The following is a 17664-nucleotide window of genomic DNA, read 5'->3' on the forward strand; positions in this document are numbered from 1 at the left end:
CCAATACAAATAGACAGACAAAAAACCTGGCACTGCTTGGTCGGTGTGGCTCAGTGGTTAAGGGTCGATCTATGAACCAAGAGGTCATTGTTCGATACCTGGCCAGGGCACATGCCCAGGTTGCAGGCCCAATCCCCAGTGTGGGGTGTGCAAGAACAGCCAATCAATGATTCTCTCATGGTTGATGTTTCTATCTCTCTCTCCCCATCCCTTCCTCTCTGAAATAAAAATATATTAAAAACAAACAAACAAACAAAGAAAAACCTGGCACTGAGTCTCGAATAATCTGTCCTCATTGGCAACACATGCTGTCACTGTAAGCTGCCTGGGGAATTAAGCCTGTTCTGTGTGACTCCCCTAGGAGAGGACTCCAGAAGCTTGCGTCCGATTGCCTCTGGATTTTGCCCAGATGTCTTTTCCCTTTGCTGATTTTGCATTGTATCCTTTCTCTGTAATAAGTCACAGTCATAAGTATAATGGGCTAAGTCCTTTGAGTTCTTAATGATGAGAGAGAATCATTAATTGGCCGCCTCCTGCACACCCCCCACTGGGGATTGAGCCCATGACCGGGGCATGTGCCCTGACCAAGAATCAAACCATGACCTCCTGGTTCATAGGTCGATGCTCAACCCTGAACCATGCCGGCCAGCCAGTTGGTTGTTTTTTTTGCATTGTTTTGGCTTTTTTTTTTTTTACCATTATAATTAACTTTGTTAACTGAAAATATCTAACATTGGTTCCTTAAAAGGTAAATTAAACATAGATCCTTGATCTGAGACGCTCACAAAGTATTTTAGTACATAATGGTAATGAAGAAATATTTTTGAGCAAATGACTAACTATAGTACAATGATAAGCATTATTTTCATAAAAATATTAGTACTTCTTCTATAAGAAAAAAATTTTCCTGCTCCTATTTAATACTGAAAAATAGAATTCTCTGTAGAAAATTTTACTTTACAGAAATATTTTATATCATGTTTATTCCATGAAGCAAGATACAAAGACTCCATGGCTCCCATGTCAAGGCATAGAGCCCTTGAGGAAATCTGATGCCCACAGTGAGCATCCCTTAGGACACTTGTCTCATCTCCCCAAAGGAATAAGTTCACCCATCTTCCAAGTAGTATAAACTGTTCATATTTAGCATATTGTAACCCATAGAGAAAAAAATTCTTTAATATACTTTAAGGTTTTAAATGCCATACATACTTTTCATCTGGCCGCAAAATGCTACAGTAAGAATCGGGGCGGTTTACAAAGAAACCTGTTTTCTTCACCACATTCTCTGCGATCACATTCAGTCGATCAAGAACATTACACAGCTTGCTGCAGACAGGAGGACGAATGAGAAAAGTGAGAAGAACCCAAGTTTTAATACCTATTTATCCTCACATCTAAAGCAAATAAAGTCTATAGTAATGATATTCAGGGATTTCATCTTAAAAATCTCTGGTGTGTACTCAATAGGGACACTGTAGCAATTTCTAGAATATAAAGTATATTCAATAACTAATAAGATTTGGTACAAAGGGACACGAAGGGCCTGTAAGTTAGTATAAACTATTGGCAAACCTTCCTCTTGGCATAGTACATCCCTGCAAGAGCTTCCCCAAAGCCTCGCACTCCTCAGATCAGTCACATCAATGCGTGTTCACAAAATGATTAAAATGACTGTGAAGACAACACAATGCATAGTGTGGGTGGCGGGTGAGGAAAAGGCTGGGAAATTAATTAACATGAGTGGCACCACCCTGTAATCAGGCTTATTATTATACTTAGGGAAAGTGTGTTGTGGGTGCGTCCAACTACATTTAGAAAAAGGTATTATTTAGAAAAAGTTATAATGAGTTAAGTGCAAAACAATAAAGTAATATTTTTTTTAAAGACCTCAAAGCAAACCCACTGTGTATGATGCCTAGTAAATGAGTAAAAAGACAACGCAAAGTTAATGAAAGAAAGTTCCTTGGAGATGTTCCGAATCAGATCACGACAAGGAAGAGACGTGGGGAAGCACCCTTGGTAGAAGTGGAGGAAAGGGGGGAGGGGGAATAACAAGAACAAAGACTCAGGAATGGGACCCTGGCTGTCGCATTGGGGGCAGAGCATGAATTTCAGTTTTTCAGGAACAGAAGAGCCCAGGGAATAAAAACGTTATTACATTCTGGAACCAACCCGGTGATGGGTTTTAACATTACACCTAGGAGTGTGGATTTACTATAAACACTGGGGAGCTACTGCAGGTTCATCCATGAGTGAGATCATCTGAAAGGTGTCAGAGAAAGTGACTAAATAGGGCCAGAGAATAAAATAGAAAAAGGTGAAATGAGTGCCTTTATGGAAAGGGAGTGGAGTCGAGATCTGAAACGACTAGCTAGTTCAAAGAGAATTTATAACTGGTATAAAATGTGGGCCAGAAGCCCTAGCAGGTTTGGCTCAGTGGAAAGAGCGTAGGCCTGTGGACTGAGGGGTCCTGGGTTCAAATCTGGTTAGGGGTATATGTCCGGGTTGCAGGCTCAGTCCCCATGGGGGGGAGGGGATGTAGGAGGAAGCCAATAGATGATGCTCTCTCATTATTGATGTTTCTATCTCTCCCTCTCCCTTCCTCTGTGAAATCAATAAAAATATTTTTTTAAAAAAAAGTGGACCAAAAAAAGAATTGGTCTATTAATTTAAGCTCTCAACAGCCCTTCAGCAGGTTCATAAAAGAAACTGAAAGAGTTACATTTACTTTACCATAGAGATCCGCTTTCTGCTCTCTGCTCACCTTTTGGTGTACTTGGCCATATCCCAGGGAATGTAAATAATGGTGTGCTCAGGAGGCAGAAACTGGTTGAGGTACGTCACAGCAGCTACGAGTTCTTCACTCAGAATTCTCTCATGTTTTCTTTTCTCTCGTTCCTTTGTCAAATATTAAACATTTTCAGTGTTCTAATTACTTTAAATCAGAGGAACAGGGTTTTAACATTTTTACTTTTCAGACAAGACAAGACAAAAAGCCTACATCTTAAATATAGTGACATGAAACCTACCTGAGAAAATTAAAAGGCTGCGGTACATTTACACAATGGAATACTATGTGGCTGTAAAAAGGAAGGAGCTCTCACCCTTTGTGAGAGCATGGAGGGACCTGGAGATTATTATGAAAAGCAAAGTAAGCCAGTCAGAGAAAGACAACTATCACATGCTCTCACTCATAGGTGAGTACTTTTTAGTTGTCATGAAATTAATTAGATGACCACTGTGGAAACAAAAAAGAGTATCTATTTTGTACAGCTAAATAAATCAAATGGAGAAAGTAGAAAAGAGTTGATTTAAAACAGTGTTATATCAGTTTAGGATACACATATGTAGCTTATTTTTGCATCTGAGAAAATTAAATTATATATCTGGAATTTTTCTCAAAAGCACTTAAATCAACTAGGGAAACAAAAACTTTTTAAAATTCTTATGTCAAATCTGACATTTTATGAGATAGAGAGAAAAGATTATTTAATCAACCTTTGATCATCTTTATGCAAAGAATCTGCTTTATGCACTGTCTGCCCACAGTGGTAGTGGAAGGGCTAGTCAACCTCCTTAGGGTCACAGACGCCTTTAACAACCAAATGAAAACTTCACATATCACTTAGATTTTGCATAACATTTCAAACGATTCAGAGCCCCTCCTAAGGGCCATCCAGGGACCCAGATTAAAAACCTCTGATGTACAGTTATGCTTGATCTCAGGTTAACTTTCTATGGACCCCAGTAGCAGCACTGAAGGTGTATGGATTGCTGCAAAATGTCTGTCAACCAGTGCCTCAAATTTCCACAGTCAAGATGTGGGGGGTTAGGGGTGGGGAGCTCACAACACAGGGTAAAAGAGAAAAGAAATTAAGGAAAGTATTTCACTTTAGTAACTTCATATAGAGGCAGAATAAAGAGTAAATATCCTTGGTATCATTCTACACACACACATTCTTTGACTCCTTAATCACAAGTTAATACGGATGTCTTCCCAGTGAACTGAATAAATATCCTTTCATCCTATGAATAAAATAATGACAAAAACAACAAAATTTTATTTCTATTCCACAAGACAGTTACTTAATCTCCAAACTATTTTTAGTTAATCTCTAGTTACTGTCAGGATTTTTATGACGATGGAAAAATAGACTGGCCTTTCAATATCAAAACAAAAACAAAAACTAAATGTACTTTTTAGAAATCTGGGCAAGAGAACGCTTTACAAATCATATGTATCAGATATTATTTCCTGAATCTGTATATTTAATAGAGAATTATTTCAAAGGTCATAGACTGAATCTCCATTTAACTATAGCTTCTAACCAACCATCAGTACTCTATAACATGAAGAATATCTACAATTTAGGTGAATATTATATTCCAATAATACCTTATAATTTAGTGCTTTAGCAATAATTTATTTTTATACTATCAACATTTTATTTTCTATACATTTGCTAGAAAAGTGTTCATGACAGTCTTTGTTACTAGAACTGTCTTACTTTAATTTTTCAATTATGTATATTATAGTTACTGTTCAATACTAGGCTGAAGTTACAGATTATCCAGCTATTGCCTTATATTGTTCTGAGTTGACGAGGGGGGGGGGGGGAGAGAAGACGTGAAAATGAAACTTCTGAATTAATGTGAACAAAAGTCTAGAAACTGATGCATCTACTATCTGAATGATTTATTTTACAAAGTCAACCCCTGGTAGGATGCAATAATTACATAAACCAAAGAGCAACAAAGGGAGAAACGAAGCTGACTGCTCATTGTCCAAGGCTTCCCCTCCCTACCATCCTCCCCCTTAGCCTGGCCACTTTTAGGCCATGTTCCTCCAAACCCTTGATTTAAAACACACACACACACACACACACACACACACACACACACACACACTCACACACACTCAGCCCTCGCCCTGCTATTCTCTGAAATCCCATGAACGTAATTCCTCCCTCAGTGTTTCAGATTTCCTCCTTTCCTCCGTACCTGATGCCACAGATCACCCCTTTTCTCTCCTGTGCTTCACAGGGGATCTCAAATGGATCCTCCCCACCGTCTTTTAAACACATCATCATGATCTCTTTTATAAAAGTGATAAAAACACCAACTGTCTTCATTTTTCACTAGATACTCCCCCGGCAGGAAGTGCTCCCCCGGCAGGGGCAGGGTACTGTACTCACTGCCACCGCTGCTCACCGTCACCCCACGCCTCAGGCTGCTTCCCTCAGTCTCCTCGGTGCTGCTAGCACCAATGAGCATCTCTGCCCTTTTCATCTGACTTGACCCGTCAACATTTCCCACTGTTGACCACTTAGTTTCCTCATCATGAAGCATGTCTTCTCTTGCTTTTCATGACATAGCACTCATTTGCTTTTCCTCCTACTTTTGTCTGTTTTTCCTCTTATCCCCTAATAGACTCAGACGGCTCTCACTGGACAGTAAGATCTGGAGGTCCTCAAGACTGGACCAAAGGCCCTTTCCTCTTCCCACTCGATAGCCTGCATATGGGCATCCCATCTGTAACCACGCCTCAGAGAGCACCTGCAACAGATGAATCACCAAAGTCACATCTCGGCCAGACCTCTCCTCTGAGCTTCCAACTCGCAAACTGAACACCTATGTGCACCTCCTTTTAGAGGACTCCGATCCACATAAACCTCAGCATGTCCAAACCATACTCACGATCTTGCCCCACAGACTGAGTCGGTGTTCCCTACCTCAGTGGATGGCATCCCCATCCACCCACCCGAGTAAGTAAAAAACCTGAGAAGCAAGCCTGACATCTCTCTCTCCCTCGCCTTAAATCCTGCCCTTCACCAAATCCACCTCCTCCATCTACTTCTCTCATCTCTACCACACCAACTCTAGGAGAAACCAGAGTCACCCTTTTTCTGGATAATTATAATAACCTCCTATGTGGTCTTCCAGCATTGACTTCAGCCTTGTACCAATCCATTTGTTCTCTATGTGGAGGTCAGGACAATCTTTTCAAAACATAAATCTAATCACAATCCTCTCAACCATGCAGAACCTTCTATGGCTTTCCATCTCTCTCAGGATAAAGACCAGCCTTAACGCACCCTACAAGAACTCTCTTCAGTCTCAGTTCACAACAGGCTCTCCTGCCCTCATTCTCTGGGCCCCAGTCACACAGGCCTTTTCTTCCTCAAACACACCATATCCGTTCCTATTTCAGGGGCTCAGTACCTACTGTTCTGAGTTGAATACTATTCTCTGGTTTTTTGGACTAGTTAACGCCTCTTCCTTTGGGCTGCACTGACTCATCGCTTCCTCAGGGAAGACGTTTCTGCCACTGTAAGCTCTCATAGCACCATCTACCCATCTGGGTATCTCCGCATTACTTCATCGTCTTTTCCAACAGACTGTTAGCTCTGTGAAGGCAGGAATGGTTTCTATGGTTGCCCCGGCACACAAAAAAAGTTCAAAAATACTTGTTAAACAATGCACTATATGAACACAGGATTCCTTGCGTTTGATTAAAATGAGTTATATTTATTAACCAACCTCTCAAAATAATCTGATGCTGTTGGCTGCCGCCACAACCATAACAAAACCCTTGTTTTCCATACTCTCTTGGCTGCAGACTGAGATTCTGTCAATTCACTTCTATGCAACAAATACAGATACAATTTATTATCTGGCCTCCTGTCCTCCATCCTAGACCTTTGACCTGCATGCCTACTCATACACAAGATACGGTGAGCACACACACTGTACTCAGACAAGGAAGCAGAGAACTATGGGGCTATGCCACCACTCTGTCCACCTGCTCTCGAGCCACAACAGCACCCCCATTTCTGAATCTAGCCTTTAGGTCCTATTACTATGTATTAACCTGCCCCAGAGAGCTTCTGGATTGTCAAGGGAACTAGCTGTATCAAGGCCAGGCTGTGGCTGTTTGATCTCCATACTTCCTTCTCCAAGCTGTCCTGGAAACCAAGGCAAACTGTTACCCATATCTAGTTCACTCAAGGAAATCAGGAGACTGACACACCACATCACACTCTTCCCTTGGAAACATATCACTGATTCTCCTAGGCACCCACAGAATAGGCCACATGACTTGAAGTCAAAGGACAGCAGCTCAGATAGCTCAGACACAGTAAGCCATCGGAGCATGTTAAGTCTACAAGTCTCTCCTTCGGGGAAAGGTAAAGCCAGCCTGTCAAACCCCTTGGTGCTGGGGGAAAGGTTGCCCAGTGTGACTGAATTTCATAACCGCAAAGGTGAGCACATCGTACCTTCACTAAATTCAAGATGATGATGGGGGAGCCAAACCTCTGAAGCATCTGGTCAAAGTGAAGGGCAGCCACATGTGCAAATGGATCTGCCTGATCCACTGGGGAGAAAAAGGGAAAAAAGAATGAATACCAGAATGGAAACTATAAAGCAAGAAACAAGTATAGGGTTTTATTTTGTTACTTAATGTTTACAGAAATGCAATTCAACTAATCCACTAGTTCCATTCCCAAATTCCTCTCCAGCTTATCAACACACTCATTCATTTATTGAATTTGAAAGATTTTTACATTTCTGAAGTAATTTACTAGCAGCCAAAATAAAAGAAAAATATAAAGTTATTGTATGAAATAATATAATTATCTTCTAAATTATCTTCTTTCTAGTACTAAAATGTTGTCAAAACAGAAGCATTTATGAGATTTCCCTGATAATATTCAATTATCTCTAAATGTGTATAAAGAAGAGTAACTATTAAAAATATTGTTCCACGCACATGTAATAGGTGGCTTAGGCATCATAGTTGAAATGTCTTGAGACCAGTACAAAGGAACTGATCCTCTAACTTGTACATAAGAAGAATAACTCCCTGCAGTAAAAGACATCACAGAAGCATCGCAGAGTATTTGTTCAGTCTCCACTTCATTTGCAACATCACCCTGTAAAGAAAGGTACATGAAAGATATCTTACGTTCTTAGACATTTTTAATGAAAAAAATTTCAAGTACACAATTAAATTGTAATTCCTATTCTTAGAATGTTTTGAGAGAGATAAATGTTGATAAGGTTTCATTGTGTATATTAGAAAAGTAAAACCATTATAATGCAATAAAGTAAGGCAATTAAAAAAACACACACAGAGAATAGACTAGGAAAAATGAAATGAAATAGCCAGTAAGACAAATAGTAGAGAACATCTTGAGTGATACAAAAGGCAGAAAGGGAGAGAAAAGAAAAACAATTATAGGGAGTTATATAGGTTAGGAAGACCAGTAGAATATAAAAATCCAATTCTGAGAACCAAGGAGGAATGAAAGGACAAGAGTGAGAGTCACACAGCGTGTGATGGACAAAGAAATAAAAAAAGGGTCCTGCGGTGGCTTTATCTATAAAAGTTATATAAGGATATGACAAGAATAATTTCGAAGGCATTAAAAACATGTCTGTTGGGTTACCCTATGAATATTCAAAAGTAAATATTATAGCTACCAAATTCTGATTTTTTAAACTATTTTCATTGTTAATATAATTTTTAAAACAATGTTGCTGTTTTAAATAAGTATCAAAATCCAATGTCTCACTCACTCTGTCTACTCAATCATACATCTGTCCAAGACAAGTTTTCTATTGAAAATAGAGACGGAGCACTCAGTGGGGATTCCATGACTGATGGCAGGACAGATGAATTTCTGTTGTGTGAACAGAATAAGGAGTCTGCCTGGAGCCAAGCTAGAGCAGAGAGAAGGGGGTGAACAGCTCCCATGCCCTCCTCTCCTTATTCTTCTCAACCAGGATGCACTTCCAACAAGTGCTCCCTCCACTTACTTGTTGGGTGCAGGTGCTTTGCTATTTTAGTCCCTACACTAAATATGTACTACAGCTTTCATATAGGACAGAAGTGGTTCACCTCCAAAGCGTTAGACATTTCATAACTCCCTGAGGTATTGCATAACTCGCTCTAAGACAGCTGATTCCTCAGCACATGTGCATATGTCACATTTCTCACAAACTGCCGATACCCTGGAAAACTATTCTCTTGATAATGTCCCACATTAAGACATCCCACTTTCTAAAATTCTGCTTTGCTTCATCTGTCAGGAAAGTTGATTTAAAAGGCTAAAATGCCAGCAGCGCTGTTATTTTTTCCATCTTACCTCACAGTTTGCACCTCTCTTGAGAAAACGGGTCCCCGCAAACTTACTGGATCTTCTAGCTATTAGAGTGACATACACTGGTCGCCCATAGATCAATAGCTCTTAGAAATCAAGTTAAAGCTCTTCAGCATTCATGACAGTCACGCCAAACCAAGAGAATCATTATACCTTAAATACACATTTAAATACATCTTGTCGAGTAGGTTAAACAATACCCAAAAGCTACACCCAAGAACAAACTGCATTGGGTCCAACTGTCCTTCTGAATTGTGCAGGTATATAAGGCAAAAACAGACTCCCCTAAGGAGTGGTTTCTAAGGATTTCAGAGGAAATGGTAACCAGGTGTAGGGATACTGCTCAAGGGAAGGCCTGGTCTGTCCTTGTACCAACTAAAGGGTGTAAACAGGTACGACTCCTTCCTTAGTCTTCAGAGGCCATACACCTCTGAGAGAGCACACGTCACCTACCAGCTGGTTAAACTATGAAGCAATATATCACCCTCAGGAATGGAGTATGAAAGTGACTCAAATTTGTCACCTAACTGCAAAAACTGAATGTGAACTGTTCAACCAACGTACAGCTTATTGCTGTGTCACCTCGTTAAACTTTCTAAGCCTCAGCTTCATCTTCTGTGCAATGGTATAAGTACTAATAAAGTAACTAATTTTATTAAGTTGGGAGGACTAGGCCAGGTAATGTATATAAAAGTAATGTGTGGCCTGTAGTAAATGCTTAAAAGTACTAATTGCTTTTATCATCATATAGACTTCTAGAATTCATTAAATGCTTGATATCTAGGAGACTAGATTCGTCATTTAAACTAATGAGCTTTAAAATTATAATCTATTATGCTAGTTGCTACTTGAAAATAGCAAATTTTTAGTCTTTAAAATAGGTCTTTAAAAATCTAAGACACAAGGAAGAATGTCAACTGGACAACATGCTAGGTGCACAAACGCCCTACGTGATTTCAAAAGGGTGTGGGGAAAGCCTAAACACCACTTCTAGAAAGTGTACACATTGCCTTTCTAAACCTCACAATAGCGCTTAGTTGAAAGGTTTCAACATAGCTAGGAAATTAAATAAAAGGGGGGAAAGTATAAAATTGAACTCATCAGCTTAACCCAAGGCTACTTCTATTTAATCTATCATACCCCTTTCCAGTCAGGCTTTCATTACCTTACGCCTGAACCACTGCAATTTTTCCTAACTCATGTCCCTTATTCTAGTCTCATTTCACTTAACAGCTTGAAAATGGCTATCAACTCAAGCTTCCTAAGTACTCCTTTGTACACCTTCTTGGAAAAAAACTTTCAAAAGTCCTAGCACCAAACCCAAAGTCCTTAGTTCGACCACCAAAGCAATCTGGTGACGGACTATTTGAGTCCCTCCTACCAAGCCCTTCCCACTACATTGTACTTCCCAGGTTTTAAACACAAGCCACAAGAACATGCCCATGAACTTTTCCACCTCTACACTCACGGTGCTCCCCCAATCCACGCTCTCACTCCCTGCTCACTGCTAAGGCCTGACTTTGTTTAGGGCCCAGGCCAAGTTCAGCTTCTCCTGTGAGCCTGCCCCGGCCTCCCCACCGGTAAGTGATTCTGCTCCCTTTCTCAAATAAGAATCGTACTTCTCTCCACGTAACTTACAATGCACGTAGCATTTTCGTCCTTATTTTTTATCTTTCTGTGTACATAATAGGTCTGTTCAAGGGATCTGAATGCCTCTTTGTACTTTTACTACATGGCATTGTGGGTAAGTTTGCCAGTTGGGCACACAGCATGATAATTATAATCTTATAATTTGTAGATAGCTGTCTACAAGTTGGCACAGCATGAGGTTAATATTGCATGTCTTAAATTTTTTTTTTTTTAAAAAAAGGATACTTGACTGCCCACAGAACCCATGAATAATATACAATAGCCAGTCACGATGCACAGTAGTCTTAATTATATCCAGAAGTTCACCATTCCACACATACTTCATATAAGGCTCACCACAGATCCCAAATACACCTGAAAAATAAAAGTTGGTAACAGAGAGATGAGGAAATTGGTTGACATTCAGCTCATTTTTAAGACCTTAAACTTCTGTTTTTAACTTCAAAATAAAATGGCTGATTAATAGCATTGTCGTTTTCAGTGGGTATCATTCATATCATTGTCTGGAACGCTGTGCTCATACTACCCAAATATACAGATTTTCTGATTTGTGAGAGTTTTTAACCTAAGAGAAAAGACAATGATAGGGAAATTAAGGACACGAACAAATATATGAATAAGACTGAGAGGTAGCTCAGAGGAGGATTTGGGAGCACCGCCCTGGGGTCAGAGTGCCTGGGTCCCAGTCCTGGCTCAGCTTCTCATCAGCAGGTGACGGGTGTGACTTGCTATCTCAGTGCCCAGTTCCTCACTTGGACCTATATCATGTGGTTTTTGTAAAGATGAACTAAGTTGATAATGCACATAAAGGCCTGCGAACACGCCTGGTGCCTTAGTGATACTGTCATAGTGATAGTCATTATACGAGGTTTTTTCTATATAATGTTTAGTTTCATCAAACACGATTTCAGCATATCTAGATGCATTTATTGAACATCAAAAGTTCTATGAAATGCAAAATAAGAAATAAATATATTTATAAGATAATCGTTTAAAAGATTGCAGCAGTTCTAGATAGCAGGGAATCAATGCTATTTTTCTTCTCAAAACAGGATACACCAAGAGTGTTTATACACTATGACAAATACACTCGTTTTGATTCACAAAAATGAACTCTTCTCTGACCTTTTAAGGCATTACACAGAGCATGTATAATACAGACATGGATCGGAGTTCTGCCTTTGCCACTTATCAGCTCTGTGACCTTTGGCAAGTTACTTAACATCTCTAAAACTCAATTTGCCAAACTGTAAAATTATAATACTAGGTACTGTTCAGATTAAATAAAACAATATATGCTAAGTGACTAACACGCTGCTTGAAACAGCAGAGACTTTTTAAAAAATGTATTATTTTCTTTTTCTACCTACCCCCTATCTTCTACCCTTGCTCTCTGTTTCCTGTCAGTTTCCCACTGTGGTGGGGAGTAATGATCCCCCATGTATTTGTCCTAATCACCAGAACCTGTGAATATGTTACATTACACAGCAAAGAGGAATTAAAGTTGCAGATGGAATTAGGTTGCTAATCGGATGACCCCGAGATGGGGAGATTATTTTGAACTACCCAGGAAGGTCCACTGTAATCAGGGTCCTTATAAATGAAAGAGGAAAACAGGAGTGTTATAGCGATGTAACATGAAAAAAACCTTGGCTGACCATTGATGGCTTTGAGGACAGAACAAGGCCATGAGCCAGGAAATGCAGGCAACTTCTAGAAGATGGAAAGGACAAGAAAACAAACTTTTCCCTACATTTTCAAGAAAAGAATGCAGCTCTGCCCACACCCAAATTTTAGTCCACTGAGAACTACTTTGGACTTCTGACTTCCATAAGATAATAAATCTGTATAGTTTTAAGCCATTAAGTTTTTGGTAATTTGTTACAGCAGCTATAAAAATCTAATACACACTGTTACTCATAACTATCGAGTACAATTGCTCTAGAGCAGTGGTTCTCAACCTTCCTAAAGCTGCGACCCTTTAATACAGTTCCTCATATTGTGGTGACCCCCAATTTCATTGTTACAAATTGAACATAATTAAAGCATAGTGATTAACCAAAAAAACAATATATAATTATATATGTGTTTTCCGATGGTCTTAGGCGACCCCTGTGAAAGGGTTGTTTGACCCCCAAAGGGGTTGCGACCCACAGGTTGAGAACCACTGCTCTAGAGCGGAAACAATTAAGTGGCTTTAGAGGCTTAATTCAGATCCCAGGCAGATAATCAATTTTTATTTAGGATCACATGTAGTGCAAATGTACTACTACTTTTAGATTTTCTATTACTAAGGGTGATATTTACAAGAAATAATACAAGCAAATATTCAGGCACACATTATTTTACCCTCCACCTTTCTCTAGTAGTGTAGGTTACAACTCACATATCTGAATCAGGGGAAATTTATGTGATCTGGATGTTCTGGAGTAGGGAGGGTGCACTGGGTTTGATCTTAGCTCAAGTGATAGTCAATCCAATAAACTAACCACAATTAAGGGCAATGACAGAAATGACATTCAGTGTTAGTAACAGGCTAAGTTTTCTTAGAGTGGACCAGAACCTTTGGCAAAATGTGAATAGAGCACAGCCTCTTCTTGAGGGTCCTGCAAGGACAAACCTTCTGGAACTTTACATTACATTCTACCTCCTGCACCCACATCTTTATCACTCTCACTTGCGCTGCATAGAACCGGGCATCCAAGACACTACTGACTTACTACGTATCCCATAATAAATCCAATTCAGCTAAACTGCCTTAGCTTTAGGTCTGCAATGATTCCCTCACAACATTCACTTTAGCAATGCCTCTGGCTTTAGAGTTCTGGACCAACCCAAAAATCTAGGGGTAAAGCTAGGGATTCTGTTGTGTGACTGGTTAGTCCAGGATCTCCAGAGTCACCCTAGACTGGTCACACAATGGTCCTGCAGTGGTCCTACAGTGGTCCTGATGAGGGACCAGTGGGTCAAGCTGGGACCACAGTAAGAATAGCCTCTGACCTGCTGCACTGGCTCCTCTGGACACTGGTCATGTGATGTTAATCTCAGGCCTCGGTTTCCTACTTAGTCTTTATTTCTTTAAACGTGCATTTTACCAACTAAGCAGTTTTTATGAGGATTAGGGACTTTGTATATAAATGTCTAGGACACAATAGACAACCCAGGGTGATTTTTTTCCCTAAAATTCAGCCCATATTTAACTGGTCACTATGGGGAGTGTGGGGGGAATTGGTAGTGAGTTTTCTCCAATATTTAAAAACAAAATTCCTTATTTTAACTTCATCGAAGTATAGACCTGAATGCATTCCATAAAAAAGTACATAAAAATTTGCTACGAAATGTCAGCATACAATATTCTGGCTGGCTCACAAAATCACCTGGTGATTAATTATCTCTATGAAAATGAATTGGTCAAGTTCATATATCCGAAACAACTTCATGTAAGGACAAAGAGCAACGAGGGACGGAGATATACGAGGGAAATGTGAGTGAATTTAATGAGATGCCATTTCATGGAGGCTACATTAACATACATTAGATGTGCTGAAAACCACCTACCACTTCCACCCTGTGTAATTAATCCTTCATCTTCAAAGATGTCAAAACTCTCCGAGCGAGTCTGGGTCGTTTCTGACTTTAACATCTCCAGGGGCATTCGCAAGACAGTGAGATTATATTGAAGCGAGTGGGACAAATCATAGCTGTAACTGAGAACAGAACCGAAACTTAATAAGAATTACAAAAGCAAAAGATACTTCACAGCCTTGGCTCCCATATGGAATTAAAAACTGTGAACTAAATTACTAGCAACTGTGACTATACCTAAAAGCAATGCTGTCCAAATAAGCACTGTAAAACATAGTGAACCATACATATAATTGGAAATTTAAAAATCATTGCATGTTTGAGGCATGTGCATGTCTAGAAACGTACAATACAACACGAGTAACCTACACTCGCTGATTTGCAATGTGCATTTTTTGCTTCACACTGAAATCAACCTAACTACATGGCCTTATGCAAAGGTGTCACACTCCCATGTAGATCTGAATGTAGCTCTACAGATGTTACAATATCCACGACCACAGTGCATGGTCTGTATTCTAGTTTAACTGTGAACAAAAATAATTCTATTCATTATTAATGATGGTATCATAACTAACTTTTTGATTAAACAGGAATGAGAATGTAGCATAAGCCATTATAATGAAATATGTTTTAGAAAGTAACAGCCACCCAAGAAATTATAATAGCCTGAACAGTCTGTGTAAATAAAATTTGACTTTTAAGCCAAAAGAAGCCCATTAATACTTATTTGACATAAGTAATAATTTTTATGAGTATCTCTAGTTATATGTATTTTAGCAAAGAATTTCAAAAGGTATCAAGACTTCTTTATGTTTATACAAATTTGTAAAATATTTGTCATATTTTAAGATGGTTACAATTCTATCTGGAGACATTATTTCAATTACCACTTTATCTTTAATTTTTCATGTAATTTGTTGAAATTGATTTTGTTTCATCTGTGAAATTCAATTTTACCATAATTGTTTGATGATACCACAATTCCAATTTTACTAGCATCTACTCTCACATGGATAAAAACTGTTGGTTTTTCAATCTCAGAAAAAAAAAATACTTAGGAGTACATTTAACCAAGAAAGTGAAAATTCTGTCTGCTAAAAATTATGACATTGATGAGAGCAATTAAAGAAGACTTAAGTAAAAGGAAAGATATCTTGTGCTCATGGAACAGAAGACTTAAAACTGTTTAAATGCCCCTATTGCTCAAAGACATCTATAGATGCAGTGCAATCCCTATCAAAATTCCAATGACATTTTTCACAGAAATATTAAACTAAAAAGCTCTGCACAGAAGAAACAGTCAGCAGAATAAAAATGCAACCATGGGAGAGGGGGGAAAAAATCTGCAAACCATCTATTTGATAAAGGATTAATATCCAAAATACACAGGGAACTCATACAACTCAATAGCAAAAAATAAACAATCCAATTAAAAGTGGACAAAGGATTTGAATAGACTTGAATAGACAAGAATACACATGGCCTACAAAAGCAAGAAAACATGCTCAACATCACATCAGAGAAGCGCAAATTATAACCACCATGAGATACCACCTCGCACCTGTTAGAATGTCAAAAAGACAAGAAACAAGTGTCGGTGAGGATGTTAAGGGAACCCTTTGCACTGCTGGTGGGAATGTAAATTGGAATAGCCACTATGGGACACAGTATGGAGATTCCTCAAAAAAATTAAAAGTAGAACTACCATCTGATCCAGCAAGCTCATATCTGGGTACATAGACAAAGAAAATGAAATCACTATCTCAAAGAGACATCTGCACCTCCATACTTATTGCAGGATTATTTGCAATAGCCAAGATGTGTAAACAACCTGAGAGTCCATTAACGAATGAATATATAAAGATGTGAACAAACACACACACACACAGGCACACGTGCATGCATGCATAATGAAATATTACTCAGCTATAAAAAGAAAATCTTGCCTTTTGTAGCAACATGAATGGATCTTGACGGCATTATGCTAAGTGAAGTAAGTCAGACAGAGAAAGACAAACACTGTATGTTCTCACTTATATGCAGAATATAAAAGAACTGAGCTATAGATAGTAGAGTTGTAGTTGACAGGGGTGGGGGTTGAGGGAATAGGAATGGGAGATGTTGGTCAAAGGGTAAAAACTTCCAACTGTAAGACAAATTAATTCTGGGGATTAAATGCACCGCACAGTAACTATAATTAATGATGCTGAATTACATACTTGAAATTTGTTAAGAGTAATCTTAAATATTACCACACACACAAAATCAAAATTATGTGAGGGGTAACATGTGTTAACTAACCTTACTGTGGTAGCCATTTTGCAGTATATACATGTATGTAATCATCACATTGTATACTTCAAACTTACATATGTTTACGCCAATATCTCAATGAAGCTGGAGGGTGGAAGAAGGTTTTTTGCTTTACACTGAAGCAATAGCTACTTGAAACAATCAATTCTTCTTATTTAAAACAATTGCTTTATGCTAGCTAAATCTTAAGAATGTAGTATAGTGTTTTTATTTATTTTTTATTTATTTATTTTTAATCCTCACCCAAGGATATTTTTTTCATTAATTTTTAGAAAGAGTGGAAGAGAGAGGGAAAGACAGAGAAATATCGCTGTGAGAGAAACACATTGTTTGGTTGCCTCCTGCATGAGCCCTGACCAGGGCCCAGGCCGGGGAGGAGCCTGCAACCGAGGAACATACCCTTGACTGGACTCGAACCCGGGACCCTTTGGTCCACAGGCTGACACCCTTAGTATTGTGCTTTTTAAAGCTTACTTATGAGACACACAAACTTTACCCTACCTATTTTTACTACTGGAATGACTCGATCACAAGTCAAAATGGGGATGCAAAGTTGAAAAACATGAAGAGAAGACCACCAAACTTCAGAATTAACTCAAGATGCTATAAACATAAAATTAAGGACTAACGACTGAAAACAGATGATTGAGACAAATACACTGGAAATATACACCCAATAGACATTTGTGGAAGTGAAAATTATTTCTTTAGGAGCCCTTCACGACACAGTACTACTGTTAAAATAATTAACTTCCTTCAGGGTTTTACATCAATGAAGACATAATCCACTCTTACATAGGAGATATGTTTTAGTTATTTCATGGGTAAATGGTTCATTACAATTTTAAAATAATGCGAAGTACCCCATTCAGTATATGACACCAATAGCTACAGTACTCCAGGTCCTCTGTCAGTCCCTGTGACTCACGTCTGTACTGGTGCCTGC

The 17664-nt window shown here is 38.9% G+C and overlaps 1 protein-coding gene across 7 annotated transcripts in view; it reads right to left on the minus strand.

Moving 5' to 3' along the window:
• The window catches only part of FIG4 (FIG4 phosphoinositide 5-phosphatase), a 101566-nt gene that overhangs the window by 60037 nt on the left and 23865 nt on the right, over positions 1 to 17664 (minus strand). For all 7 annotated transcript variants that reach the window (XM_036317388.1, XM_036317391.1, XM_036317387.1 and 4 more), the window contains 7 exons: positions 14376 to 14524; positions 11043 to 11171; positions 9153 to 9253; positions 7775 to 7937; positions 7281 to 7378; positions 2768 to 2901; positions 1213 to 1329 (listed from right to left, as the gene is read on the minus strand). In XM_036317388.1, the coding sequence (XP_036173281.1) occupies positions 1213 to 1329; positions 2768 to 2901; positions 7281 to 7378; positions 7775 to 7937; positions 9153 to 9253; positions 11043 to 11171; positions 14376 to 14524 (891 nt within the window). The remainder of the gene's footprint in view (positions 1 to 1212; positions 1330 to 2767; positions 2902 to 7280; positions 7379 to 7774; positions 7938 to 9152; positions 9254 to 11042; positions 11172 to 14375; positions 14525 to 17664) is intronic.

The sequence above is a fragment of the Myotis myotis genome, unplaced genomic scaffold, assembly GCF_014108235.1.
Source record: "Myotis myotis isolate mMyoMyo1 unplaced genomic scaffold, mMyoMyo1.p scaffold_m19_p_7, whole genome shotgun sequence".
Lineage (NCBI taxonomy): Eukaryota > Metazoa > Chordata > Mammalia > Chiroptera > Vespertilionidae > Myotis > Myotis myotis.